The sequence below is a fragment of the Takifugu flavidus genome, chromosome 3 (assembly GCF_003711565.1).
Source record: "Takifugu flavidus isolate HTHZ2018 chromosome 3, ASM371156v2, whole genome shotgun sequence".
NCBI classification, from domain to species: domain Eukaryota; kingdom Metazoa; phylum Chordata; class Actinopteri; order Tetraodontiformes; family Tetraodontidae; genus Takifugu; species Takifugu flavidus.
The window spans coordinates 8,460,334-8,488,226 of NC_079522.1; the positions used below are offsets into that span (position 1 = coordinate 8,460,334).

General features: G+C 43.1%; 3 protein-coding genes across 9 annotated transcripts; 2 read left to right on the top strand and 1 right to left on the bottom strand.

The window, feature by feature from the left end:
- Positions 1–24: 24 nt before the first annotated feature.
- Positions 25–9,016, top strand: mtmr1a (myotubularin related protein 1a). 6 transcript variants are annotated; one of them, XM_057027859.1, is made up of 20 exons: positions 25–359; positions 762–852; positions 931–954; positions 1,841–1,871; positions 3,701–3,765; positions 4,471–4,558; positions 4,738–4,832; positions 4,903–5,010; positions 5,095–5,193; positions 5,306–5,389; positions 5,621–5,770; positions 5,948–6,136; positions 6,231–6,416; positions 7,160–7,318; positions 7,420–7,467; positions 7,538–7,630; positions 7,709–7,822; positions 7,897–7,940; positions 8,029–8,161; positions 8,227–9,016. In XM_057027859.1, exons 1-20 carry the CDS (start codon positions 244–246, stop codon positions 8,389–8,391), a joined length of 2,082 nt encoding a protein of 693 aa, XP_056883839.1. In that variant the 5' UTR covers positions 25–243; the 3' UTR covers positions 8,392–9,016. The 6 variants fall into 6 exon arrangements, with proteins under 6 accessions (XP_056883839.1, XP_056883835.1, XP_056883837.1 ...); XM_057027855.1 differs by lacking the exon at positions 3,701–3,765 and having other exon boundaries at positions 1,841–1,864; XM_057027857.1 differs by lacking the exons at positions 931–954; positions 3,701–3,765 and having other exon boundaries at positions 1,841–1,864.
- cd99l2 (CD99 molecule-like 2) lies at positions 9,011–18,109 on the bottom strand. 2 transcript variants are annotated; one of them, XM_057027867.1, is made up of 10 exons: positions 17,910–18,109; positions 16,301–16,351; positions 16,146–16,193; positions 15,904–16,002; positions 15,212–15,283; positions 13,764–13,832; positions 13,623–13,676; positions 13,437–13,556; positions 13,270–13,335; positions 9,011–12,950 (listed from the first exon to the last, which is right to left on the bottom strand). In XM_057027867.1, exons 1-10 carry the CDS (start codon positions 17,977–17,979, stop codon positions 12,889–12,891), a joined length of 711 nt encoding a protein of 236 aa, XP_056883847.1. In that variant the 5' UTR covers positions 17,980–18,109; the 3' UTR covers positions 9,011–12,888. The 2 variants fall into 2 exon arrangements, with proteins under 2 accessions (XP_056883847.1, XP_056883848.1); XM_057027868.1 differs by lacking the exon at positions 15,212–15,283.
- A 2,914-nt stretch (positions 18,110–21,023) lies between these two features.
- arrb2b (arrestin, beta 2b) lies at positions 21,024–27,692 on the top strand. The gene is made up of 14 exons (XM_057027866.1): positions 21,024–21,161; positions 22,598–22,628; positions 22,711–22,771; positions 23,877–23,921; positions 24,032–24,228; positions 24,360–24,487; positions 25,179–25,314; positions 25,393–25,477; positions 25,616–25,688; positions 26,106–26,243; positions 26,351–26,434; positions 26,680–26,753; positions 26,824–26,875; positions 26,955–27,692. The coding sequence occupies exons 1-14, from the start codon at positions 21,139–21,141 to the stop codon at positions 27,052–27,054; spliced, it is 1,227 nt and encodes a 408-aa protein (XP_056883846.1). The 5' UTR covers positions 21,024–21,138; the 3' UTR covers positions 27,055–27,692.
- Positions 27,693–27,893: the final 201 nt, after the last annotated feature.

A 27,893-nucleotide genomic window follows, 5' to 3' on the forward strand; every position in this document is an offset into this window, starting at 1 on the left:
TGGCTTCATCCGCTCGTGAGGATGGTGGGCGGAGCCACGGCGCGCGGAAGACAGATTCAACAACATCTCCATCAGGTTCGGTTCTCGCCCGCCCGGTTCTGTCTTAGCCCGAGCGGTCCAAGCTTTACATTGCGATTGGAGGGTGGACTTAAACAAAGAGTCATTTTGACACTAAAAACCGGACAAAAAAAACGACCCACCACCCGCCGGAAATTACCTACGAGCGACCCAGCTGTGTGGCGGATGGATAAGCAGGCCGGAGCTGACGAGGCTACCGGAGCTGCGGGTGGACCAGGCCCGAACAGAAGACCGTGGGTCCCCCCGACCTGCGGGCCGAGCACCGGCGAAAGCACAGACAAGTAAAACGCCATTTATGCTTCTAGGCGTTAACAGAAAAAAAGTGTCAGACGGCCAACTTCAAAGGCGTTTCCGGTCGTCACATTTGAGACAGCTTGACGTTTCCTGTCAAATAAACCGCAAATATTAAAAGTCCAGCTGCGATTATTACTGTTAACTCTGTGTTTACAAACCATGGCTAAATTAATTCAGTGATACATTAAGAGGTCTGCCTCATGCACGCCAATATCAACGCAATGTGACAATTACAATAGTATAAGACACGTTTACGATCGTCACACTGTGGCCATGTTGACTCAGTAGTTTACAATGTACAATTAACTTTTGTCAGAAGAGTTACATGAAGTTGATGCATAACTTTTTAAAACATCTATTCTTGTCTTTTTCTATGACTTTCCACCCAGTCCGTCAAGCTCCCACGTAGAATGGTGCAAACAGCTTATTGCAGCCACCATCTCCAGCCAGATCTCAGGAGTAGTTCCACCTGACCATAAGGTATCCTGCCGTACATGCGCACACGCACACACACGTACACACCACTGACTATGCCTCTCATCGTGTCTTAACTCATAGAGTGGAAGGAAACCTGATTTCACGGTAAGGCTGGTGGTCATGGCAACACGTGTGCTTTATGCGTAGATTAAGGTTTAGTGTCTGTCAGCATTGCTGCTTAAAGCTTGTTTAAGCCATTAAAGAAAACATCCCAAAATACTACTCAAATGTGAATGTACCTCTGCAACACATGGTTCTAAAGTTATTCGCACAGTATTTCTCATGTGTCACTTGATTACTCCATTTTGACTTTTATTTAAACTAATCTACAGACCTCACTGGCTTCTCCAGTGAGTGATTATTATAATTATTATTTACTTAAAATTAAGTTATTACGATGTACTGTTCCTGTGTTTAAGGGTGCAATCACATATGACTTGCTTATATAGACTTTTTTATTGCAGTCTTATATTTCTGTCATAATAAATATTTATACCTTGTTTTCAAATCCTGGGAGGTCTGCTATACCCAAGGCACTATGTTCCCCCTTGGCCATGTTAGCAGTTCCTCGCCTTCGCCACTTTTATCAACAGTATCTTCTCAAATACGAGTTATCACTTGCAGCTGCAGCGACATTTATGTAGTTGTGGGTAGCGGTGGTCAAAGTCAAGGCAACGTGCAAACAATTCAGTCTATAATAAAAGCCTCCGCTGCTTACAACACAGTGTTTGCCTCTGAATATAACATAATATTTGCTCTTCCAGGAGCTGTGCATTTTTGTTTTGGGAGTTACCTTTGAGCTGTTTTAAGCATAAAATAAATGCTGCTACATTTGATGCTATTCGCTGTGTTAGCAGTAGTTGGACTGTGCTGGTTGATAACAGACACTGATTATTTCCATTGTGTGTGCTTGTGTGTGCCTACATGGTTGTGTGTGTGTGTGTGTGTGTGTGTGTGTGTGTGTGTGTGTATGGAATCTCTTGGTCTACAGGTATCCAAGAGACTGAAACCTAGGGTAAGAGGTGTAGTCCTCTCATCTTGATAAATACTGTACATGTTACTTAAGACAAAACATACATACATACATCTGACCATTAGTCAAGGTGACGTACACAGCGGCCGTTTCTCAACATGTGTCCTTCTTGGTCCGAGGATGTTCCAAACCTGCCAAGTACACTTCAAGTTTCCCAAAAGAGCAGTTGCTCGGCCAATTTTATCTCGTAGGCGTCAGACATCACCTGTGTGGACTTGGGACAGCTAGGTATCCCACAATGCATTTCAATTTGGCCAGGAGGAGCAGCAGCAATGGCAGAAAATGTCTACCTCAAAGTACAAAAATACACAAGTATTAACTCTTCTAGCTGATGTGATTTAATAATGAACACAAGATGTGAATGGGTTTCAGTTGTGCGAAAGTGTCGGTAGGTAAGTGTGTTTGGTGGCTGATAGCTGTGAGCGAAACGAAAATGTCATTTTAAATCAGAAGCACTGCAGAGAAGAGCTCTTCTCCTCCCTCTCACTTTTGCTCCTCATTCCTTTATTTCTTACCTGTAACCACTTTCAAGCTGTTTTATTGGAGTTTTTGCCGTCTCTGTCTATGCTTTTCACCTGGTCTCCAGTTCGTGTAGCATTTGTTCTTTATTTTTCAGTTGGCAATCAAAACTAAAAATACTTCGATTTTAGCCTCAGGTCAGAAATACCAAATGGAAAAACTGGCCACCAGAACTTAATTCATTTTCTATACTTAATTATTCAGGTTTACATTACAGGAAGCTCAGTGCAACGTTACATTAACGGTCTATCGGTCTATTTATTGAAACTGGAAAGAACAAAAGACCCACAGAGGCTTTAATGAACAATGAAATGATTTTAAAATTTGAAGTTTGCATACATTTTCTCTTAAAAGCAAAGAAAATGCCAGAAGTCACTTATGTACACTAATCTATCATTTGGACCCTGGCCATATCTTTATATCTTCACACATTACAGGAAGTAATTCCAAGGCAATGGTATTGTTGCACTACATCAACTTACATTTTTGAAAGTTGAAATAATAAACATTGTCCAGTACATGAGTGAAAGTAGGTATTGACATTTCTCGATCATAATTTTGTCTGACTTAAATATGCATGACTCTATTCTCATCCTTTTAAAAACATATAAAAAGTGAGCTGTTTGGTTCCTTCTTTCCGTAGTTAATTTCTAGCCTAAACTGCCCGTTTTGGCACCAACAACCTTACCATGTCACTTAAAGTTACTTAAATCAGTGTGTGTACAACCGAGTTCTTGTTCTCACACACTTGTGAAAAGTTGATCAAGTACACTCCAAGTTCTCTGGAATCGGTCCTATCGAGAATACATCAGACATGACCTGTGAGAACAGCTAGGCATCCCACAATGCATTGCAGATTTCACTTTGGTCTGCGATACTAGCAGCAATGGCAGAAAGGAAGTACTGCAAAGTGGCCGAATCTGTAGTCCCGTAGCTCAGACTGTGCCTGCGTACTGTGTGTTGAGAAACAGTGCACGTGTATGTGCCTAAATGCTGCGACGTGATTGGCTGAACAGGCGTACCTAATGAAGTGGATGGTGGGTGTATATATGACCAACTTGTAATTGAGGTGACTTAATGTCATTAGCAGACAGGTGTAGTGATTTATTATTAAATATATAAAGAAGTGTTTAAAGTGTTAAATGTGACCTCCGGGGAGGTCCGATAGAGTTGCTGCTAACAGTTTTCTTCACATACAGCGATGTCAGAAAAACAAAAAGAAGCAATACAGAGTAACGCTTGATATCTCTTTTTCTCTTCCTTCCAACTTTCTCCATGCTGGCTTTCCCAAATAGCAAGACTCGCAAGATGATGGGCTTTGTTACCATGGAGATAGTGATTCTGAGAATCCTTCCAATTCTTTGGCAAGTCTCGGCCTATCTTGCTCTTCTTCGTTCATTATTCCGCCCTAGTCTCCATCCTTTGTCTCGTTTTCTGTGTCCCTCTTCTTTCCTGTGTTTCCTTAACCGCTCTTTAATATCATATACATAATATTTCAGTTTTGACCATTCTCAGAACATTTTAAAATTGATGTCATGGGACTAAACAGCTGTGGGTACCCTTTAATTGAAGAGAGAAAGACCATCAATGATCAACGTTTGGGCTTTGTTTTAAATGAGTCTGTTGCACCACAACGTAAAAGCAATATCAGATTTGTAACAACGTTAAGAATTAAAGAAATGACTTTGATGGTTTCCAAGTTATTTAAGTGATTCTTCTTTCTTGTAACAGAAGGGCACCGACAGTTTTTTCCACACGTGTTCCATTTTGATAGATTGTGAGCATGATGATTCCATTTATTTTACTTTTGTTTCTGTCTTTAACACTGTGACTCTACGACACATTTATCAGGTCACTTTACATACGTGGTGTCATACTCCGTCATACTTCAACAGCTTTCATTGTCCTTTCTAACATTAGTAATAAAACTGTGGTTATTCTCTACTCTTTGTTAATAGGAAGTGGAAACCTTCATCTGATCATTTGTTCTGATACAGCCATTAGCAGCTCAGTAAGAGTGATTAGGTCTTAGTCGTGTATAATAAACTGACATATGGTGTCTTGTACAGAATCTCCCCGCATTAAGATATGGAGCTCCGGTAAAATTGTTCCAGTACCAGGTTCCTTTGCTACCAGGAGAGACCATCCAGATGACACGTAAGTGTACATAATGTAGGTGAAGGTTAAGGTGAAGAAACCGGCATTGCCAGATCAGATTGATAGTTTCAGGTCCAATCGCGACTCAAAACCCACACAAGCTAGTAAAAAAGGTGTCACATTAATGAATCTATTATCATTCATATTTTGTCTGTAACATATTGTCTGTGTATGTGCAGTCAAGGATGTGATGTACATCTGTCCATTCAGCGGTCTAATGAATGGAACCTTGACCATCACGGACTACAAGATGCACTTCACCAGTGTGGAACGGGTACAGCATCACTCTGCCCTGTCACCGTGCGTCTCCGCGGCTGTATTAATGTGCATCTGTGCACCCGCAGGAGTCGCAATTCATTCTGGATATTAACCTGGGAGCCATCAGCCGACTGGAGACCATCAGCGTTCCTAACCTAGGAGAGAACACCAGAGGACTAGAGCTGGTTTGCAAGGTGTCCTGCTTTTTGGATTTTCTTCAATTGACTGGGATTATTGACAGAGGTGATATTCGTTCTTCTGATATCTACCTTCCCCAGGACATGAGGAGTCCCAGGTTTGCTTACAAGACCGATAGCAGCCAACCAGACATCATTGAAGTGCTGTCAAAACACGCTTTTCCCCTCTTTCACAATCTGGTCAGTCTCATTCAAATAATATGTTACTCAATTATTCATCATGTAGTCTGGTTTAATTTTTATGAATACCCTTGTATGATAATCAAGGTTAAATGCTATGTTCTTCCTGCAGCCCCTGTTTGCTTTCCTGTACAAAGAGCAATTTCCTGTAGATGGCTGGAAGGTGTACGACCCAACATCAGAGTATAAACGTCAAGTAAGAGCACGTAAACTGTGTCTGTGGGAGTTTATCAAGGATTTCTCCCAATCCAAGAGGGGGAAACCCTCTTGAGAACAGCCTTTTGATGGTTTGTGTGTGAACTAAGATACTTCAATATGTCTGTAAAACGCATAAGCATCTGTTTGTGAGGTGGGGCTTCGATTGGACTTGTTGTGTTTGTACAGCAGCTTTCTGTCTGGTATGATAGTTTCCCTCCGTGTTTTCCAGGGCCTCCCAAATGAGAGCTGGACCATCAGTAAGATCAACAGCACCTACGAGCTGTGCGACACCTATCCATCCATCTTGGTCATCCCGACCAACATTTCAGATGAAGACATCAAACAAGTGTCCTTGTTTAGAGCCAAGCATCGCATCCCAGTGAGTCAGGGTTCGATAAATAATGTTTGACTTCTAAACTGTCCTTTCTTGTTTTTAATTCTGTGTTTCTAGTCTCATCAACATCTAAACCAGCCTCATATTTCACTGTGATGTTTGATGCTGGTGTATTGTGCCATGTGACACTCATATTTGCACACTGGTCCTGTATTTCTCCAGGTCCTGTCTTGGATTCACCCAGAGTCCCAGGCCACTATCGTCCGCTGCAGCCAGCCCTTAGTCGGACCTTCGGATCGCCGCTGTAAAGAGGACGAACGCTTCCTCCAAATCATCATGGACGCCAACGCTCAGTCTCACAAGCTCACCATCTTCGATGCCCGTCAGAACAGCGTTGCCGGTACCAACAAGGTAGAAGAGAGGCAGGCTCAACCGCTCCTCCTCTTCTGCTGCCTTCCTCCTCTTCTGACGTCTCCTCTCCTCCCTCTGTCCCTTCTTTATGCAGGCAAAGGATGGAGGATATGAAAGTGAGACCTTCTACCCCAACGTAGAGCTGAACTTCCTGGAAATCCCCAACATCCACGTCATGAGGGAGTCTCTGAGGAAGATGAAAGATGTCGTTTACCCCACCATCGATGAAGCTCACTGGCACACATCTGTTGACCAGACACACTGGCTGGAGTACATCCGTGTAAGATAAATAAATGTTAATGAACAGCATCACTTCCACTATCACTAGTAATAACAACGAATAGAAGTTGCACCAACAAAAACAGAAAATGCGCCAATAACATCGTCAGGCACAAAAGGCACGGAGGATTTATAGGTGCATAGTAATTATACCTATTAATTAATTGGGGTAGGCAGGATTTATGCAGTTTCCTCGACCAATCAAATCTATTCTGGTTCCTGATTGCTTGAGGACTTGGCCTTTCTCTGTCCTCCAGATTTGTTGTTAAATTGTTTGCTCATGCACCCGAGTTCTGAGAAGTGATTTCAGCTCGCGATTCATTGTGAAGCTGCTTTCATTGCTGTCGTGGCTGTGAAGTTTAAGCTAATAATGCAGAAATCCAGAACTAGCATTTACTCGCTAACTGTCCAGGTGATAAGAAGTTAATCAAATAACACAGCATTCGCCTTTCATGGTCTAATCAATTGTGAAATGCAGGACATCACAAATTTTGTTTGCAGTGAATTTGTTGGGGGGTGGGGGGGTGTCGGCAGGAGTGTCAGGGTGGGAGAATTGTTGTTGATAATATCCTCCATTTCCCAGATTTCATTATTAATGTTGTCAGTACCTCCAACACATTAGTCATCAAGATTAGCATTAGCAAAGCATTCGTCCCAGAGATACACGAGAGCGTGTATTAACTGAAGGAGACGTAGCATCGGCATCTGCCGCACTGACACGTGTCCTTCGTGTGCCACATGCAGCTGTTATTGTCAGGAGCAGCAAAGATCGCCGACAAACTGGAGTCTGGGAAAACCTCGGTGGTGGTTCACTGCAGCGACGGCTGGGACAGAACGGCTCAACTCACCTGTCTGGCCATGCTAATGCTGGATAGCTACTATCGCACGCTCAGAGGATTCCAGGTCATAAAACAACATCATCAGCTAAAGAGTGGCGTTTTCCTGTTAGCAGTAGAATAATAGTGTGTGTGTGGGTGTGTGTGTGTGTGTGTGTGTGTTGGCAGGTTCTGGTGGAGAAGGAGTGGATCAGTTTTGGACACAAGTTTTCTGCTGTAAGTCACTAAATTTGAATGAAGCTCAAAACGATGCTGCTTCTGAAAAACCAGATTTAATGTGTTATAGAGGGTGGGTCACGGTGATGAGAACCACGCCAACGCCGAGCGCTCGCCTCTCTTCGTCCAGTTCATCGACTGCGTCTGGCAGATGACCCGGCAGGTCAGTGTGGACGCACTTTCGATCATCGGCACGTTTGGACGCCGTTTTGGACTCACCGAGGCCGTTGCCTGATTGCAGTTCCCATCGGCTTTTGAGTTCAACGAGCTGTTCCTGTTCGCCGTGCTGGATCACCTCTACAGCTGTTTATTCGGTACATTTCTCTACAACAGTGAACAGGAAAGGACAGCCAAGGTTCGTACCACCTCCTCTCAACAACAGCTAGTATATTAGCCTTCCACGGTGTGAACGTCCACCTTTTTGTGCAGGAGGTCCAGACCAAGACAGTGTCCTTGTGGTCCTACATCAACAGGTAGGGTTGTCCTCCATTTTTCTGAATGTTACAGTTCTTCTGATTACAGTTCAGGGGTTCTGACAGCTCCTGGGTCTTCTCCTGACAGCCAGCCTGAAGACTTCACCAACCCCTTTTATGTGGACTACGAGCACCACGTCCTGTACCCGGTGGTATCGTCCAGGCATCTGGAGCTGTGGAGCAGCTACTACGCCCGCTGGAACCCACGCATGAGACCACAGGTAGAGGCTCGCTAAGGGGGGGCGGTCAGTTCAGCGGATCCTAACCCGGACGTGTTGTGTCGCAGGTGCCGGTGCACCAGAGCCTGAAGGAGCTGCTGTTCCTCAGAGCGGAGCTCCAGAGGAGAGTGGAGGAGCTGCAAAGGGAGGCCTCTGCCCACTCGCTGTCCTCCTCTGAACACACGCCGTCGCCCACCCACACCTCAGGAACGCCACTGCACACTGCTGTCTGACCTGCACCGTTGAGAAAATGCACATTTGTGGACCACAAGTCCTGTGGGGTATGTTTACAATCTGAAAGACCTTTTACGAAGTAACTCCTTTTTTTGTTTTCCTTATTTTATCGCAGACAAAAAGGGGCGGGGCCACGCTTATTCAGTCGGCTCTTCTGTGTCAAAGACTTTTTGTCCTTTCACTTGTTTCCCTCCATTTTTTTTCCTGTATTTCTATTTAAAATGTATGCGGTTTCTGCCACGTTCACTGGAAGTGTTTGTGACACGTCGGTGTTGTGTTGTGACCGTTCAGTGAAGCCTCCTCTCTGTTAACGTTGATGCTTTTGTATTTCCTGCTTTACATGACATTATTGGTTTACAGAAACGGTAGAGGAGTCTGATTCATGACACTCTAGCTCTACGCGTTCCTTCAGTTGGAAACGGTAATCTGGATCTGATTGAGTTTCCATTCATTATGTACTTCAGCGGCAGATTCCTCACTGCTGATCATAAAACAAACACGCCATCAGCCATAAGATCATGTAGCTTATTCACTTTACAGTTCCTTTTAAACTACTGTATTTCAGACCTGTTGTATGAACCTCCATCTTTTTTTTTTTCAATTAAAAGTCAGCACTCGTCTCTTTTTCCTCGTTTATTTCATTTGTCGATATAAGTAACAAGTAGCCGTAATATGAAGCAGAGATAATAGCGTAAGAAGACAGGAAGAGTTTACTGTTACACTGTAAAAAATGTGTTCGTACACTACAGGAGGGGGTAGCATGCATCAGTGTGTGTGACAACACACAGCAGGTGTGCCTGTATTGTATGTGAAATCTTCACAGTTTTTTTTTCAATCTGAAGCTGAATGTAAGCGTGTTTTCAGTCCATTTTGGACAAAGTAGCGGGCTGGTAGGGTCCTCTGACCACGTCCACGCGAGCGGTCTCCGTTGTAAATATTGGAAATCCAAAGCAGCAGTTCAGATTTACACCAGTACATTCAGATAAAGTTGCATTAATGGGTCGTATGTGTTAAAAAGGTGTCGTGTCTTGGTGGCGGAGACCATCCTTCTGCTGGGGGAACTATAATCCACCTTTAGAAACCACGGTGGAGCGCGTGAAGACTGCTGACTCGTGGGTTTTGGGTACATTCATGTAGAGCTGTAAACAGCAGTGTGACACTCATTTACGCAGCGCTAGACATCAAATACAGAACAACAGATACACGCTCAGACCGGAGGAAGAGGATAAGGGCCACAAATGGAGGTCATGGCTGTTAAGAGTTCAGTCTTTTTTGTTTTTCAGGATTCTGATCTCGGTTGTGCGGTTTTTTTTTCCCGTCATTTTTTGGAAAATCAAATTCATGTGTTCATTTCTGTATCTTTTTTGTGTGTCTGTGACTTTTAAAATGACATGTCGCGTGGCCTTTATTCTCTTCTTTACAATTAAGTCTGATTTTTTTTTTTTAAATCTACTTTAGAAGACCTTCAGTGATATCAACATTCAAAGCTGAAATTTCCATCCAAATTGTTTCCGTCACAGGAATCCAATCAATGTCTCTCAGCCATGTCTTTGGTAGATTTGGATATTAGCTACATGCTAGTTTTCCTCTCATATTTGAAACGCATGAAGGGAAAACAGCCATTTTTAACCATGTTCCCTTTGAGTCAAAGCTTCTAAATGCCTCTTAATTGGTATAAGCTGTAGTTTGAAAAGTGGGTTTAAAAAAAAACGGTGACCTTGAAACCAAAAGTCACCGTTTGTTCCACTGAAAAATCACCATCACAGTCACGAGTCTAAGTATTTTTTTAACAGAGGACTCGAGGTGTCTAAAAAGGTGTGAACAGTCCACCGAACATTTCAATTTCAGACCATTTAGAGCAGCAAAAAAAGGGAGCGTGGGTGGAAGCGTCTGCGTCTCCAAGGCAAAATGAAGGAGCTGTGTCCGCGCCCGTGTGCAGCGCCTCCCCTCAGAGAGTGGTTTTATAGGCCGGTGACATTTAAAACTGCTGCAACACATCCCGAGTGTGTGCGGTAGCATCACCGTGATGCCACACACACTTGTCTTTTTTTAAAATAGTTTCACTGATCTTCACATTTATACGAAAGCTAACCTAACATCGCAGATAGTGATAGAAAAGCACACAATATGCACTCTTGTCCGGTAAAATCGACATTCTCACCTTTGACTTTCACTACTTTACAACACACTGTCTTGTCACCGAGAACGTTTCCAGTGCCAGTTCTGGTTCAGAGCTCATTTCACTTGTTTAATTCCTTTCCAGGCCGTCAACTGGCGGGTGTGTGATGGGACAGAAAACCCAGCAGGGTTACGGACCTTGTTGCACTGAGCTGAGGATGGAGGATGGTTAATCCTGCTCACAAATGGACTACAATCTTATCGCCATCAGATTTTAGAACATGGTCATCTGGCCCCTAACGAACCGCAATAGTGAATTCCATCTTGGAAATTGAGTTTTGCCAACCAAATCTGTAAGAGGCTTAAAAACAGGCATCGCCTCTTGTATTTACAGGCTACGGCGATGGTTTCTGCTCTTCATATCCAAGTGTTCTACACAAGATCCTGGACCCCTAGGGTTCCCAGTGCAGCCTCTGGGTGTGAATTGTTATCTGAATCATGCATTATTGGATTATCATTATTATGGATTATCATTATTGGATTTGAGTTACATTTAAGATTGAAACACAGGTCAGAAGGGTTGAAGGGATCAAACATCTCAAGGTTCAGTTGGTGAGGAGAGAGAAGAGCAGGAGATCGACATGATTCTGGTGGTGGCTCTCTGGAACCAAGACTGGAACCATCTTGGTGAAAGAGGTTCTGTTACTTGTGGCTTCAAGCACAGACACAGACTACGGTCAGACAATATCACTTCCAAACAATTAAACCTCTAGGAAGCACCGACTGTCTACAAAATCCTATGCAAAGGTATCCAGAAAAGTTGGGTATAAAGTGCAAAAAGCACAAAGGAAGAGTGCAAAGAACACACAGAGAGAAGTTAAACAGGAAGCAGAAATATGCTAGAAAGAAAATGGAACTTTACAACATCACAATGTGCCCAAAGCGCTGCTAAGGCTAACTGCTAGCACGTTCGTCTACAAGTCTAAAACAGATATTCAGATATTAACGGTTCAAATACGTCAGTTTTCCTAAAATGCTTTCTTATGTTCATAAAGTTTCTCCATTTGCAGAGAACAACCAGAATTACAACCAAGAAATTCAGAGGAGGTGTAAAAGAAGCGTCTTATCTTACAAGCCAGGTATTTATTGTGATTACTGCAACATTGCAAAGTGAAAATGCCCAATGTGAGATGAATTTGTGGTCTTCAGGCACCTCAACACAACCACCACCAATTATAGTTGATAATCTTTTAGCAGCAAATAAATAAAGTCACACTTTGCACAAAAAAAGATCCTAGTTTTACCTTCAGTCTTTAACTGGTGTTTAACTGGCTAATGCTACATTGAGTGTGTATTCTGACATTTCGTATTTAGTGCTCATCAAAACAGGGTCAGACGCGTCTCAACCAGCCTGTCGGCCGCTCTTCTTTCTGTCGTTAGGCATCATCGTTAAAGGCAAGTTAAAAATGCGCAGCTATTTACACTATAAAAATTCACAGATTGTAAGTAAAGTAAACCGTTGCACCCACCACAAAAAAAACATCCAAATGCGAGTAAGGCCATTTTACACATGGTGTGGACACACTTGACGATTGAAAGTGTAGTTAACAACAGTGAATCCAGTTCTGCTCAGTAAAATGATCCGTTAAAAGGCAGTTTGGGTAAGCAGTAGGTGCAAATGTTATAAATAAAATGGCACATTTTGTGTACTCGTGAGACGTTAGTTCATTGTTGCATTTTTAAAAGCTTCAGTTTCGTCTGTGACTGTATATTGTTCGAAAAACGTTAACGTTTCTGGACCTAAGTGGGGGAAACCAAACGTCGTTTTCCAGTTCCAATTCATCCATGTCATTAAAAGCGGGTTCCTTTCCTCATCTGAATAATCCCAGAACACGTGTAGAGCAGCCGGTAAACCAGGATCAGGCTGCAAGTGATTTGGTAATCCAATTCAAAGGTTGTGGAGATGGTTACAGTTGTTACGTCAGAGCTCCCGCTAAACCAAAGGCTTCGCCTCTGACGCTGTCAACAGTGTAGCGAGAAACGTGTGTGTGTGTGTGTGTGTGTGTGTGTGTGCATGTGTGTGTGTGGGTTCTTGTACCTGCTACATGTCGAGCACCAGTATACTATAGTCTACTACCAAAGTGAGGACGTTTTGGGATGTGGGGTCATTTTGGTGAGGCCTCAAAAGTTTAAAGGACTGTTCGAGGGTTCCGACCTGATTTTAAAATCAGGGTAGGTCAAAGTCAAGGATTTATCAGTGATGGTTTGGGTTACAGTAAGGACCAGGGTGATGCATTATGTCTATGAAAGCCCTCACAAAGATAGACGTACAAGAGTGTGTGTGTGTGTGTGTGTGTGTGTGTGTGTGTGTGTGTGTGTTACACAGCATTCTCTTCAGTTGGAGGTTCAGCATTGGGGGGGTCCAAAAGTGTCTGCTGGACTGTAAGGACAAAACAAAAAAGTTAATCATTAACAGCGTTACATGTGTGTCATCGTTTACCAACTGGTTTATTGACAATAAATCTGGGAAACGTCGACAATATGATGCATGTAACAACAGGAATGTTTGTGAAGTTTGGATCAGACAAAGATGTGTGAATGTGGACTGTAATAGCTGAGAAACGAGGTGTTATTGTTTTAACGCCCTTAATTTAAAGGGCAAAATCCCCAACGCTGATTTTCTGGGTTTGCTTCAGCAGTCAGGTGGATTCAGGAATCGGATCTTCCACCTTTCAAAGTGTCCCCAATCCCGGTTTTACCTTGTGGTTCCGTAGCCACCACAGCATCCGGGTTCTCCGCCTTCACCATTTCAGCATTCAGACTCTCTGTTATAACACATTTAATAAGCATGTTCAATCCAAAGTCTCCGTCAGTGGTTGGAGCGCGTTCACCAAAGAGAGAGAGAGAACCAAACCCAGAACCTTACGTTGGATGCTGAAACACAGCTTCTTCTTCTGGTAGGAGATGTAGCTGCTGATTGCACCCACCAGCGCCACGGCAACGGCGCTGACGATCCCCGCGATGGTGCCCACCTCGGCGGTTGTCTCTGCGAAGGCGTTTCTGTCAGACAGGTGCAACGACGGACAACCAACAAAAACCAGAACACGCTCACCGTTGTCGTCGTCATACTGGTTGATCTGGTCGTTGTCTCCGCGCGGGTTTCCGCCTACCAATAATAACATGGTAACGCTATTACTATTCATACGGTAATAGCAATATTAGGGTTGGTTTTTATTCCGAAAGGTGACGTCACCTTTGCCTTTGTCCGGTTTGTACGAGTCATCTTTGCTGACGTCGAACAGATCGCTGTCAGAGAATTCACCTGAAATCGTATAAAGGGTGAAAGTGTGATATACGTTTATATATATACATACGTTTATGTTTACATCCAACATGAGCAACGTTGCTGTTTGAATGTGATTCACTTATTCTGATCTGAGGAGTCTTTTTAATGCAAATATTTAACTATAGAAAATACAGAAGCTGCCTCCCGGATCAGAAGTGATCACATACAAATGGGTTGTTTTTGTTTAAAATGGCTTCTCATAATGGATGATTTGATTAAAATTCAATAAAAATTAAGAAATTTAAAAAAAAAAAAAAAAAAGGTGAAGCAAAATGTGAATAGAAAATCTTTGCTTTGTTGTGAATAAAACTCTTGGTGTAGGAGGGACAGCGAGGGCCACTGATGGACAGTGAGGGACAGCGAGGGACACTGAGGGACAGTGAGGGCCACTGATGGACAGTGAGGGCACTGATGGACAGTGAGGAAACTGAGGGACAGTGAGGGACAGCGAGGGCCACTGAGGACAGCGAGGGCCACTGATGGACAGTGAGGGAAACTGAGGGACAGTGAGGGGCAGTGAGGGACAGCGAGGGCCACTGAGGACAGTGAGGGAAACTGAGGGACAGTGAGGGGCAGTGAGGGACAGCGAGGGCCACTGATGGACAGCGAGGGACACTGAGGGACAGTGAGGGCCACTGATGGACAGCGAGGGACACTGAGGGACAGTGAGGGCCACTGAGGGACAGTGAGGGAAACTGATGGACAGTGAGGGACAGTGAGGGACAGCGAGGGCCACTGATGGACAGCGAGGGACACTGAGGGACAGTGAGGGACACTGATGGACAGCGAGGGCCACTGAGGGACAGCGAGGGCCACTGATGGACAGCGAGGGACACTGAGGGACAGTGAGGGCCACTGATGGACAGCGAGGGACACTGAGGGACAGTGAGGGACAGTGAGGGCCACTGATGGACACTGATGGACAGCGAGGGCCACTGAGGGACAGCGAGGGCCACTGAGGGACAGACGAGCAGGCACGCCTTCCAGCGGCCACTGATCTTAAAGAGCAGCTGACGTCACAGTTGCACCATTTTTAGGGCGTTTCCACACATGCTGGGGGCAGCGAGGGGTCGGGGTCGGGGTCGCGTTCACACACGCCTGTGTTCACTCTGGCCGCCCAACCGGTTGAGCGTCACGTTTCCATGACGACTGGCAGAGAACAAGACAGGCGGTACTTTGTTTCTACTTGACCTCCAAGAGATCTGCACAATTCCGGTGTCGGACGTGTCTTCATCTGACAAAAGGCCAAGAATTTAACCGGGGGACCCGGACCCGCCTGTGTGGGAGCACCCTAAAAGTTACGAGTTCGAACTCATGATGGCTACAAACACGGATCCTACGGGAGGTTCTCCCACCCTTGTTCTTATCCTTGACACCGATGTCATTGCTGGGGTCCAGAGCATCGGCCAGGTCAAAGTCGTCGGCGGCTGCAGAGGTCAGAAGGTCAGCGATCATTGTTTAATGCAAAAAAACAAAAAGGAAAATAGGAGGTTTAAAAAGCAGAGTTGTAAATTGAGAGGGAAAGAACTGAATAAAATAAATTCATAAAAACTCAAACAACTGAAGCTGCATCTATCTATCTATCTATCTATCTATCTATCTATCTATCTATCTATCTATCTATCTATCTATCTATCTATCTATCTATCTATCTATCCATCTCTCCATCTCTCCATCTCTCCTTCTTTTTAGTCCAGTCGGCCATCAGAGCCTGGTCCTTGTCAAGGTTTCTTCCTGTTAACAGTAAGTTTTCCCTGCTACTGTTGCTGGTTTGGGGGGGTCAGGTGCGGGTTTCTCTGGATGACGACGACTGTAACAGCTGCTCTAATAAATATCCTTGCTTTTATTAAAGCTTCACCTGTTCCGGTGTCTCACCTGTTCCGGTGTCTCACCTGTTCCGGTGTCTCACCTGTTCCGTGTCTCACCTGTTCCGGTGTCTCACCTGTTCCGGTGTCTCACCTGTTCCGGTGTCTCACCTGAACCGGAGAGGCTCTCCTTCTAATGTCTGCAGGCACTGATATTTAAAGGAATGAAAAAACTCTCTTACCTGGTTTGGGTTTGGGTTTGATGGGAGCCTTTGTGCTGGCGGGGGCTTTGGGCACAACCTTGGGGGGAGCTTTGGTGGTGGCACCGGGATTAAAGAAACCTGCCGACAACAGTAACAACACAAGATGAGCTCAGATGAGCGCGCACGTAAGTGTTCCCTAAAGCTACGAGGTCCAAAGCAAAAGAAATCATATCAGGAAATGGTGAAAAGGTAATTATCTGGATTTAATCAGGGTTTTTTACCATCTGGACCTCCTGCTGGGGGTTCTGGTTTCTTTGGAGGAGGGGTCGCTGACAAGAGGGGGAAATATTCATCATTCATCATCGTCTGTGTAAATGCATAAATTCTGCTTCTAAACTTTGGGGGGGGGGGGCGGTTGGGGGAGGCACAGACTGACCTGGCTTGACTTCATCCAGAGCATCGGCCAGATTAAAGTCCTGACACAAGACTTCAGTTCAGGAGGCAGAAGACAGGAAACCAGAAGAATTAGACACTTTACACACATGCATTTCCCAGCTTGACTTTGAGCTAAGAGGGTTCATATTGGGACTCCTTCTACATTCTATATGTATACATATATATTATGTATGCAATGTCCATGGGTTGTGTGGCTGTCAGGTGATATGATCCCTGGTGCTCAGGCAGCAGGGAGCTAATCCTCTGTGTTTGTTGTCTGGGCTGCTGCACACGTAGCTAAAGAGCCAACAAAAGCATAAACAGCACAGCTCTCCCTCTCTCTGAGCCTGTGCGTGTGTGTGTGTGTTGTGGGGGGGGGGTCCTCACAATCACTCCATACTGAATATCAAAATACTCATTCTACTAGCGAAATGGGGCCACGGATCTTGAGGGGCCATTTTGCGGGGTCCCACAACTTCAAAGGACTGTTTGAGGGTTAGTGGTTAGAGGTTTTGCTAGTAGAACAAGAGTTTTGATACTCAATATTTAGCAAACACAAGAACACACACATGCACACAAACACACACACACACTTTTTCATGCTTAGTTCATTTATTCAAACTCTGCATCTAGTCCAAATTCGCAGGAAAATGTACTTGAGTTTTTTCAACAGGGGAGGAAATCCTCAGTAGTTATGAAATAAATGTGTGTGATGATATAGAAACATATAGAATGTGGCCACAAGTACAAAAGTAGGAACTCTTAGCACATAAAACCTTCTTGTGCTGCCGATTTTGGCACATTTTCTAGTGGTGTCTAATTTACTGCGTATTCCTGCAGATTTAATTTATATGTTTGATTACGCTTTTTATTACTGAGAGAATTTTTTACAATTACAACAATGTAAAATTTTCTGTACATACACTGAAGTTGACAGTTAAAAATCTTTGAATCTTGAACAAAGACTCAAGTGGGCGTTAGAAAAAAGTGGTTGCAGTAATACAAATCATCTGAATCATTAATAAGTTTCAATAAAATCGCCATATATTCAATCTTATTAGCACCAATTGTGCCCACATGACTGCCTGGCTAACATTCCAAAGAAATAGCCTGCATATTTATTTCCTTATTATTATTTTTCTAAGGGTAAATCTTGGATGTGTGCATCCGGCTGTCTTCATGGTCACACCGTGAGATGATGTGAGCATCTGTTGATGTTCACCATCGCTGCAGGTGACATCATTTTCAGCATGTTCAGCAGGAATCCATGAGACTGGGTGGTGCCCGCTCCCGTGGAGCTGGAATATGTCCGAATAACCTGACCCACAATCATTCACAGAAAGAAACCCTTTACCGAACCCAATCCTGCTGCCGGACCTCGTCAACATCTGGAATAATTGATAATCAAATGATAAATAATTATAAGTTTAATGAGAGAATTAATAACCGACTGCATTTGTAGGTTTCTGTGAATGAATCATCATTCTCCTTGATAGTAATAATCGTGTTTAATATTGTCCTCCAGGGCGGGGGACCGTTATTTGGGCCTTAAAATGCGGCACAATAGCGCCGGGGTCCGCTGAGGTGTGCGGGGGGAGACGGGACGGTACCTTCCAGAGGCGGCGGCAGCAGCAGCAGAGACAGCAGGAGGCAGAGCGACCAAGGAGCCCGGAGAGCCATGGGTCCAGAGTGAGGAGGGGAACCAGAACCGCTGGAAGAAACCACAATGCCGGATTACGTGCAGCCTGCTGGGTGTGCAGCTCCCAACTGGGTCCCGTTAGAAGAGCCGCATTCGAGGAGTACGCAGCGCCACTTCCGGTTGGGCCTTTCAGAATAAAGCGCTTTTATTGTCCGCGTGCGCTGTTTAACTTGTTTTATGTGTTTGTTTATTTGCACATTGGACATCCAAAACATTAAAAATAGTAAATGTCGATCATTGTGTAGGACAGACGGAAGAGGAAAAGGCTAATGAAATATCTTCCCTGTGTCAAGTAAAATCTATCTACAAATCGGATAAAACGTACAGACCGTCTTCAAAATAAATAAATAACTAAATATATTGTGTAAAAAACAGGAAAAATTAAAAAAGAGCATTGAAGTACTGAAATTCATAATAGTGATATAATAAACTAGATGTAAAATGTAAAAGTTTACCGATGCAACAAATGCTACAAATCTTTGCTAGAGAATGAACATTCCACTGGAACACTGGAAGCAAATATATCGATCGTAATGATGATTGTAAATTAATCCATATCAATATTCCTCTGTTTTTAATCTATTTAGATTAAGGGCCCAACATTATGTCACTAAAACAAAACTAAAAAGACTCCATCTGAAGCTGTTGGAGCTCCACACTGACTCCTCGTCATCAATGCTACTGTAGCATCTACGCTCATCTGAGCAGTCATGAGGCAGGGAAGGACTAATGAACATTTATTCATTCGTTTGAAAGCTCTGGCCTGCCCACAGCTCAGAGCATCAATGATGGAGAACCCGGAGGTGCGATCACTGCCAGTGGAGAGGTGTGATGGTATCTGCAGCCTTCTGGGACCAAGGCCAGACAGTTAATTAACAGATCACCTCTGACTTGCTGCATCACCTAAGCTGCTTGGACATGCAGATCTGTGTCCTCACAGTCTACAACACTAGTATATGATGTATATGATAGTATATATCTGTGTCCTCACAGTCTACAACACTAGTATATGATGTATATGATAGTATATATCTGTGTCCTCCCAGTCTACAACACTAGTATATGATGTATATGATAGTATATATCTGTGTCCTCCCAGTCTACAACACTAGTATAGGATGTATATGATAGTATATATAGTATATGTCTCAGTATATGATGACCCCCTGCACTAGGCCCACTCGTCTTTGCAGCTGTTCCTCAACAGGTTTCTGTTGTAGGACCTTGACTCTGAAATTACCTACGAGTTGGGTAAACTCACCAGCACCTGTCTTTGGGTTTGGGGAAACCATTTGGGCCTGAGGGATGTTTTACTGCCTGCCTGCCTGATGATCCTGCTCATCATCCTTGATCCCTCCCTGAAGGGAAGGTCCTGTATGTCATCGAAAAGTATGAGATACGCATTGGTGCGGCTTCAGAAGATCAGAGCACAGATTTTATTCGCGAAGTCTCCCCAGCGGTACTCTAAACTGGCCCACTTCAGAGCCTCATGGTCCTCAGGTGTGGGGGTGGCACGCTGCCTGATCATTCCCATATGCAGAAGGCTGATGTGGTCTTTAAGGAGCTCTAACAACTTGCTCTTCACAATCTTGCACATTGACCCATCTTGCTCTCAAGGGCAGTCCCAAGTTGGATCACTCCTGATCCCCTCGCCAGGTCCACTCGGGCTGCCAACCCTGATCTGTCCATATGGGCAACCTTCATATCAGCACCAGATGGTGTAGAGATCATTTGCCCAATGATCTGATCAGTCTGAACTTTGTGAACACTCTTGCAGGAAGGTGTCACCCTGTGTTCGGCCATCTGGAAGTGTGGTCTTCACGGAGTAACTGTGGTGAGGCGACCAGGCCGGAATGCATAGACCCCGGTGTCCGCAAAGACATGTCAAAGAGCTCAGCTTCAAAATCCTTCATGCATGCTTACAGGTCGTGACCCGTCTGCTCATCCTCCTTCAGCCGGACTGGCTGGCACTCAACGTGCCTGCTCAGGTGACGCTGGCACTCAAGGCTCTGCTTCATAGTAGACTTTACCCTTCCGATGTTGTTTGTCCAAGTTGAATCGTCCCTTTTAAAAGGAGCGCCAAGCCGGAATAATCTCTGTCTGCTTGTGTTGTTTTTATTGGTTCCAGCCCAAAAACCTGATGACCTATGTAGAAGTTGTAATTTTAACCTCCACAACCAAACTCAGTATGAGCAGAGCTTTCATTTGAGCCCAATATTAAGGCTTGATGACTTGAAAATGTTTCCTCTATTAAATGTATTAATGTTGCATCCATCTAACAATAAATTTTGAACTTTGAACCATTATTTTGGTCATCAAAAAGGAAACAATATAAATAAGCCGGGATATATTCTAAACAGTTGAATAAAGACGATTTATGAGAGTCAAACTGGAACTGTGCCCTTTATTACAAAGTTTAACCCTATAACCATAAGTGGATATAAATGTATTAAATTACATTTGAATTTAATTTATTAAATTATTAAAAATTTTGGGCACAATTCAAGTCCAAAAGGTTCCCTCCCTTTTGTGACACTGAAAATAAAACTGAAGTTTGAGCCGTTTTTGTAGTGTGCTTCCATCTTCTGGTAAACTAATGTCATGACACAAAAGGCAAAACGCACGCCCACGCTCCATCCATGCACGCGCCTGACGATTGATATAGGAACATTACCCATTTGCGCTATTTGATCACAATGTTAATGTCGCTTTCAACCAGGAGAGGTTTTATGACATAAAGCCTCTTTAAGGCGTCTACATAAATGAAAAGGATGCATTGTTGTTCTCTTCCGTTTATCTCGGCACAGCAACATACGTCCATACATAAGTGACCTGGTCACTAATGTTACGCTTTTATACCCATAACAGATACATTGTTGATATATTTTATTTGCAGGTGCGGTTAACCATGAGAAATGGCACACGTGCTCCCTTTCCCGATGGCCCTCCTTCTTTGTTATCTATTATTCATGCTTTGGTGGAGATTTTGAAATTGCAGTTTATAATGTGATGTGGGCGTGGCTTCGCTCCCAGAGGAGCGGAAACAGCTTCATCCTGGAGCTTTGCAGCAACATCAGGACACTTCGCAGCTGCACAGCCGCTTGGAAATCTACAGCAAAGTGTTGCAGAGGACCGATGAGATGGAGGACAAACCTGGGACCAGGTGAGTGGATCAACCGCGGGGGATCTCTTGTTTTAGTGGAGGGAAGGGAAAAGCTTCTGGGATGTGCTCCAAACCCACTTTTGCAAGGAATACACAACCAAACCGAATCCAAACGTATAGATTTTGCATTTAAATCAACGAGGAATGTTTAGAGGACATAAACTTGGGGAGGGGGATCGAACTTTTTTTTTTTGTATATTCCACTTTTATGAACTTAAAAAACGGACTCGGCTTTACATTTTCTTTAAATAATCAACGATTAATTGTGGTGATCCTCATTCAACATTGGAATGCAGACAGCAGCGAGTTATTGTTACCGTGATGCGTGTTGCTTTAATAGTTGAGGCAAAATGTCACTTATTGTAAACATGCAGGACTCTGACGTAACAGCGGCGATGCGCGAACCTGATTGGTCCCCAGGCAAAATGCGCAAATGTACATAATAATATAGCTACAAGAAAAAATGACTGAACTAGGAGGAAACTGGGGAAAATGATGTTTATACCTCGTGCATATTTATCATTGGTTCCTTTAAAACAATACTCTGTTTCATAATCTGTGTTTTAATAGATTATTCATGATTTTTGTAAAAACAAAACACAAATACGATTTATCTGAATGTGCACCAGATGGGATATGAGGAAAACATTTTTGAATTCATTTCCTTGAACTGTATCAGCACTATTACGGGTATTTTGCAGAGTCGGTGACCTCTTGAAATTATTTGCTGCTTAGGACTTAAATGATAAATTAATTAGTCACCTACCGAAAACAACATTCGTGGGAGTTGTTTCAGTTAGAATGATAACCAGTCAGGCGATTACGTAACCTGTCAATAGCGCTGATATCAGCAGCTTTCACGACACACTTGGAGGATACGTGCTGACATGGGTTAAAGGATACTTCACTTGAAAAAAAATCAGGATGTGTTGTTCTTTTCTTCCGAATGTAGCAGGCAGCACATTCCTGCAGCAGCTCGCTGGTGACCCCAGCGGCCGTGGGGGATGTGGCCTTGCTCTCCGCTCGCACAACTGTTTATTTCCAGCTGCTCCGTTTACATTTTGTGCTCTCGTGGCTGTTCACAGAACAGGCGGTTCAGCACTGAGCTTGTTGCACATTCCTGGTAATAAACATTATCGCAAATCCAATGTGCATTTTTACTTTTGGGGCGAGTGACATCCTGAGCCCAGTTCACCATGTAATTGTGCTACGAGCGCTGTTGTTCCGTTACACTCTTATGGTCAACGACTTTTGGGTCTGTTATCCTTCTGAGGACATTTCTGCTGAGATGAGAACCAGGGGGAGGTGGTTAGACCTGACAAAGAGACTAGTTCTGTATACTTTATGTGAGAGTATGTACGTGCTGACATCATACACACGTTCACAGTTGTGCCATATACAATAAAATGCTGTGTTTACCTTCTCTATCTCTACAGAGTCTTTAAGAAGACGAGCCCCAACTCGAAGGTATAGACTGCCTGTTGTAAATGTGGGATCTCCTGTTTCCCAGATTTCCCTAATTCCACTTCCTGTCTGTCCCCGTCCACAGCTCACCGTTTACCTGGGGAAGAGAGATTTTGTGGATCACTTAACCTGCGTAGAGCCAGTGGGTGAGTTAATCCATCACGTGGAGCCAGCGCTCGTTCACTATTTCATACTCAAGAGTTGTGTGGACCAGTCGGGGTGCCTCTGCACTCGGCATGATCCCCTAAAGTCGGGATTATTTGGTCCCCTAAAGTCTGGATTACATGACGTTTTATACAACTATGGTCAATGGAGCTCTCCAATAATTTTTGGAGCCTTTAAATGGGGGTCGTAGCATCACGTGTTGAAACCGTACCACTGGCGTTGGCATTGAGGCGTTTTAACTTTGTACTGATTAATTGGTAGATTTTAGTAGTTGTCTGTTGAGGTACTTTTATGCCATTAATAGTTTACTTTGTTAGCTGTCTGTAGCCCCTCGTGTGCAACCTCAGATCATGATGGGATGCATGTATTACTTGGTTAGGGAGCGTTGGTTGTACACTCCTTTTCACAGTGCATTATGGGATACATTGAGTGCACTACATACACCCCAGTCACAGCTCAGAAGAAGCACAACAGAAATGCTGAAGCGGGAAAAAAAAACCAAGAAGAGCAAGGAAAATCGCAGATTACAAGAAGCTCTCTAACGTCAAATAAAAAACACGCAAAATTTGACAGTTCAAAATGGTGAAAGTACGCAGGGTTTAATAATCTTTGGCCAGTGTGAAAGGGGCTACAGGAAACAACGAGGCTCACGTAACCACCCTAGTTAGTGCACTATACAGGGAATATGTCAGGAATCACAATCAGGCCAGTTTTTCTGAGGTAAGAAAACCCGGTAGGATATTGGCTTCAACAACCCTGGAATGGGGGGATTTTGGACAAAGCTTAAGCTCTACACAGTCTGGCCCAGAAGCAGTAGGTTCCCACTATAACCTATATTTCCCTTGCACCTCACAGCCCAGTTTGCTGATCCTACCTAAGACTTCCACGGGTATTCCATATTTTCCTCCTCCGGCAGACACAAAACAATCAGTATATAAAACACAGGCGACAAGTGTGTGAATCTATCCATCAGAAATAGCAGTTTTACTCTCATAGTTTAGCAATAGTGCTGTCAAAGGGTCATCAGAAGTGGCTAATTACCAATGTTGAATGTGGTGATGGTGTGATTGGGTTTCTCTCTGACAGATGGTGTCGTCCTTGTGGAGCCAGATTACCTAAAGGACAGAAAAGGTGAAAAGAGACCCCCTATCCCACAGTAGTTTCAAACTGGTGCCAACTGAATATGATGATTATTCATTTACTATTTATTGTACCTGCTTTCCATCTTCCCCGACCTCCAGTGTTCGTGACTCTGAACTGCGCGTTCCGTTACGGTCGGGACGACATCGACGTTCTGGGTCTTTCCTTCCGCAAGGACCTGTTTGTCAGCACCGTCCAGGTCTTTCCTCCGGTGGAGAAGGTTCAGAAGGATCTAAGCCAGTTGCAGGAGAGACTGTTGACAAAGTTGGGTCAGAACGCACACCCCTTTACCTTCACTGTAAGACCGGCTACACTCTTTGAGCTCACCTGAGCCCGTAGGGACTTGTGGCATTTTGTATTTAAACAGAGCCTATTTGCATAACATGACATATTCATAAACCTGGAGCTTTGTGTACTCTTGCATGTTAGATTCCCAAGAACCTGCCTTGCTCAGTGACCCTCCAGCCGGGCCCTGAGGACTCTGGAAAGGGTTGTGGGGTGGACTACGAGCTTCAGGCGTTCTGTGCGAAGACTGCAGATGAGAAGCTTCATCAAAGGTTGAGCTTTTCATACACATCCTTCAGACATTTCAGTTCTTTAAGAAACCCGAGCGAACAGACGTGTTGTTTAACGACTCCCTCCAGGTAAACGGATTAAACACAGGCATAATTCAACGCATGGCCAGGTCAATGTATTACGCAAGGGGTTGCTTTTTTATATATGTGCTACAAAATATGCAGTTTACTTCACAGGGGGCATGAAAATATACCCTGTGATGAATCACGAGAGTCTCTGCCAGTCTAAACAACAACAAGCTATGGGCTACATTGTGAAAGAACAGACTTGGTTTCTGGGGTTTTTCTGCATTGGAAAACAGTGATTATGTAACACGCATGTTTATTTTCAGTAGCAACCTCTTGTTTTTTTTTTTTTTTTAAAAGGAAGCATACGCCTAATTTTATTTAGTAAATTTAGGTTTATTGATGGAGTTGCAGATCCTAGTTTTTTATTTTGTTCAAAAGAAAACAACATGAGAGCTTTAATGTTTCCAAGAATTTCTGCATATTATCAAATATTGTGACTTTCTTTGCCAGTTCTCACTTTTTGCAATGTACCACAATCATGCAACAATCACATTTGCTCTGGGGGGAAGCTAGCATTTAGCTAGCATTTAGCTAGCATTTTACACTGTGCAGCAATGCTGCCTTTAGAAATCTTATGTGTTCTTTAATTGTCTGTTTATTGTAGGAATTCTGTGCATCTGGTGATCAGGAAGGTTCAGTACGCTCCAGAGACTCCAGGACCTCAGCCAATGGTGGAGACACGTCGCAACTACCTGATGTCTGACAGGTCTCTGCACTTGGAGGCATCACTGGATAAGGAGGTAACGCACACTTGGATCTTTGCTGAGGACTAGAAATACACACAAGAGAGTAAGTGCGTGGCGCTCCTCTCGTTTTAGCTGTACTACCACGGCGAGCCCATTAGCGTCAACGTCCATGTCAGCAACAGTTCTGTCAAGACTGTGAAGAAGGTGAAGATATCCGGTACGCAACGTCTCAACCAGGCTAACAAGAAGTTTAGTTTCTCGTTACTTAGTGCCATAAGACAAGTACAGCATCTTTACACCTGAACGGAGATAAAGACTAAAGGAAGCACTAAAGCGTGTTCTCTCCGTGTACCAGTTCGCCAGTATGCAGATATCTGCCTCTTCTCCACGGCCCAGTACAAATGTCAAGTCGCACATTTGGAAGCAGAGTGAGTTCTACTATTTTTTATTTTATACTGAAAGATTTTAAAGAAGAAAATGTGTAAACACCGAATTATTACATCCGTAGATCAAGATACATCTAATATAATAACTCAATACTCTAACGATTATGGAAAATTTGGTAAATGGACTTTGGAATCTTGAATATTAACTTTTAACCACTTTCTGTCATATGTATAGTCCTTATAGCCAAACCTCAATATTAACCATCATTTTATTTAAAATTTACTGTACATGTATGTGCACATGAGTAAGTTTCAACCTCATTTTCCTCACAGAAAATTCACCAAGTGTCTTAACAGACCCTATACATATAGAACCTATTGACAAATTGTCATTTTTTACATTATCATGAAATGAAAATGACATATTGCTGACATAAACATTTAACTAAATTTCCTCAGGGACCAGGTTTCTCCGAGCTCCACCTCCTGCCATGTGTACACTCTCACCCCCCTGCTGGGTAACAACAGAGAAAAGAGAGGCTTGGCCCTGGATGGCAAACTAAAGCATGAAGACACTAATTTGGCCTCCAGCACAATGTAATCAAAAAGAGAAAGCGACGAGATCTGTGTAATCCTGTGGAACACATTATGCTCATGACCGTCCGCTATTCCTCTAATGTGCTTGTACATCTGTCCGCCTACAGAATTAAAGAGGGAGCCAATAAGGAGATGATGGGAATCTTTGTGTCTTATCGAGTCAAAGTCAAACTGGTTGTGTCCCTGGGAGGGTATGTGAAACCTTTTCTATGAAACACTTTTCTTCTATGATAGCTTTTATTGATTATTCTTTTACAATTCAACAATACATGCAAAAACCCAACATATTTTTCATTATCTTTACATTAGACCCACAGTCAGTAGAAACCCTGCATCTTCCATTGTTAAAACATTCTTACTGTGATGTCACTGAAAAGTGTGTGTGTGTGTGTCTGTGTGTGTGTGTGTGTGTGTGTGTGTGTGTGTGTGTGTGTAGGGATGTAGCAGTGGAACTTCCTTTTGTCCTGATGCATCCCAAACCAGCACACCAGCCCAGTGCCCAGCAACAACGTAGGTTTTACACACACGGACACGTACAGTTTTAAAAACTGACCCACTCATTATTTTCTTCATTTTCTAGCTGCTGCCGTGTCCGTTTCCGTGGATACAAACCTCATAGAGTTAAACACAAGGTAAGGCTGCGTGCGTTTGTGTATTAACTATCAAAGCTTCTCTATTTTAGTGTGTTAATATATAATATTGTTTCTTCAGCACTTCCTCTGATGGCGGAGACTTGGTGTTTGAGGACTTTGCTCGTCTGGGCTTAACAGGGACGAAAGACAACCAGGACAGAGAAGACTTGTTCTACTAACTCTTCCCCCACTTTATCCAGCAGTTATTGTTTGAAACTAGTCTCATAACTCAAATATTGATCAGATAAAAGTATTTCAGTGTTTTTATGAGTGAAGTGATTTTGTCATATAATGATGCTTTTTGACTTTTATTCTGCTGATATAACTACTACTACTACTACTACTACTACTACTACTACCACTACCACTACTAATACTAATACTACTACTGCTAGTAATTACTATTTTGAGATAAATCAGGGAAAATTACTATTTTTTTATATTGATCACAGGTTCTTTTATATCACCTGGTATTGTGAAAAGTGTTGACAGCAACATTAGGAAGCTGCTTAGCTCTTATTTCTTCTTAATTAACTGTTTTATAACAAAATAAATCTCATTATTTTTACTTGTATATATTACAAACAAGAAAGTGGGTGAGACTATTTTATTTTTATGGTTTCAAGTATATAATTTTGTAATCATGCATAAATGGGTCAGTATTTCAATCATACATGAAGTAAAATCCATAATTTGAATATGAATATGTCATAATCCAATAATGTAAACCGAAACATTTGTAAACACAAACCATATTCAAATGTCAAACCACTGGTTCTTAATAAAGGTTATTCAATAAAAATAAATATGAAATGGCCTTTGATTTGCTTCAGGATTATATTTCCAGTTAGGAAATATTGTATAGTTTATTATGAAGATGGTAATATTAGCATTTAATCTCATTCTGTTAACTATTGTAGTGTTAACTTTAAAAAAATAAACACTACTAAATACTTGATAATGAAAGAACTCTACCGCCAAATACAACTTTAAATTAGTATTGGTTTGTTTTATTATG

Excerpts from the sequence above, each read along its gene's own strand:
- mtmr1a (XM_057027859.1), top strand. The coding sequence starts at position 244 with ATGGATAAGCAGGCCGGAGCTGACGAGGCTACCGGAGCTGCGGGTGGA. Across the intron at positions 5,771-5,947 it reads GAGCCAAGCATCGCATCCCA|GTCCTGTCTTGGATTCACCC; the intron begins GTGAGTCAGGGT and ends GTATTTCTCCAG. Across the intron at positions 8,162-8,226 it reads ACCCACGCATGAGACCACAG|GTGCCGGTGCACCAGAGCCT; the intron begins GTAGAGGCTCGC and ends GTTGTGTCGCAG.
- cd99l2 (XM_057027867.1), bottom strand. The coding sequence starts at position 17,979 with ATGGCTCTCCGGGCTCCTTGGTCGCTCTGCCTCCTGCTGTCTCTGCTG. Across the intron at positions 16,194-16,300 it reads TCTGGATGAAGTCAAGCCAG|CGACCCCTCCTCCAAAGAAA; the intron begins GTCAGTCTGTGC and ends CCCTCTTGTCAG. Across the intron at positions 13,677-13,763 it reads CAAACCGGACAAAGGCAAAG|GCGGAAACCCGCGCGGAGAC; the intron begins GTGACGTCACCT and ends TATTATTGGTAG.
- arrb2b (XM_057027866.1), top strand. The coding sequence starts at position 21,139 with ATGGAGGACAAACCTGGGACCAG. Across the intron at positions 24,229-24,359 it reads CACACCCCTTTACCTTCACT|ATTCCCAAGAACCTGCCTTG; the intron begins GTAAGACCGGCT and ends CTTGCATGTTAG. Across the intron at positions 26,435-26,679 it reads CTGGTTGTGTCCCTGGGAGG|GGATGTAGCAGTGGAACTTC; the intron begins GTATGTGAAACC and ends GTGTGTGTGTAG.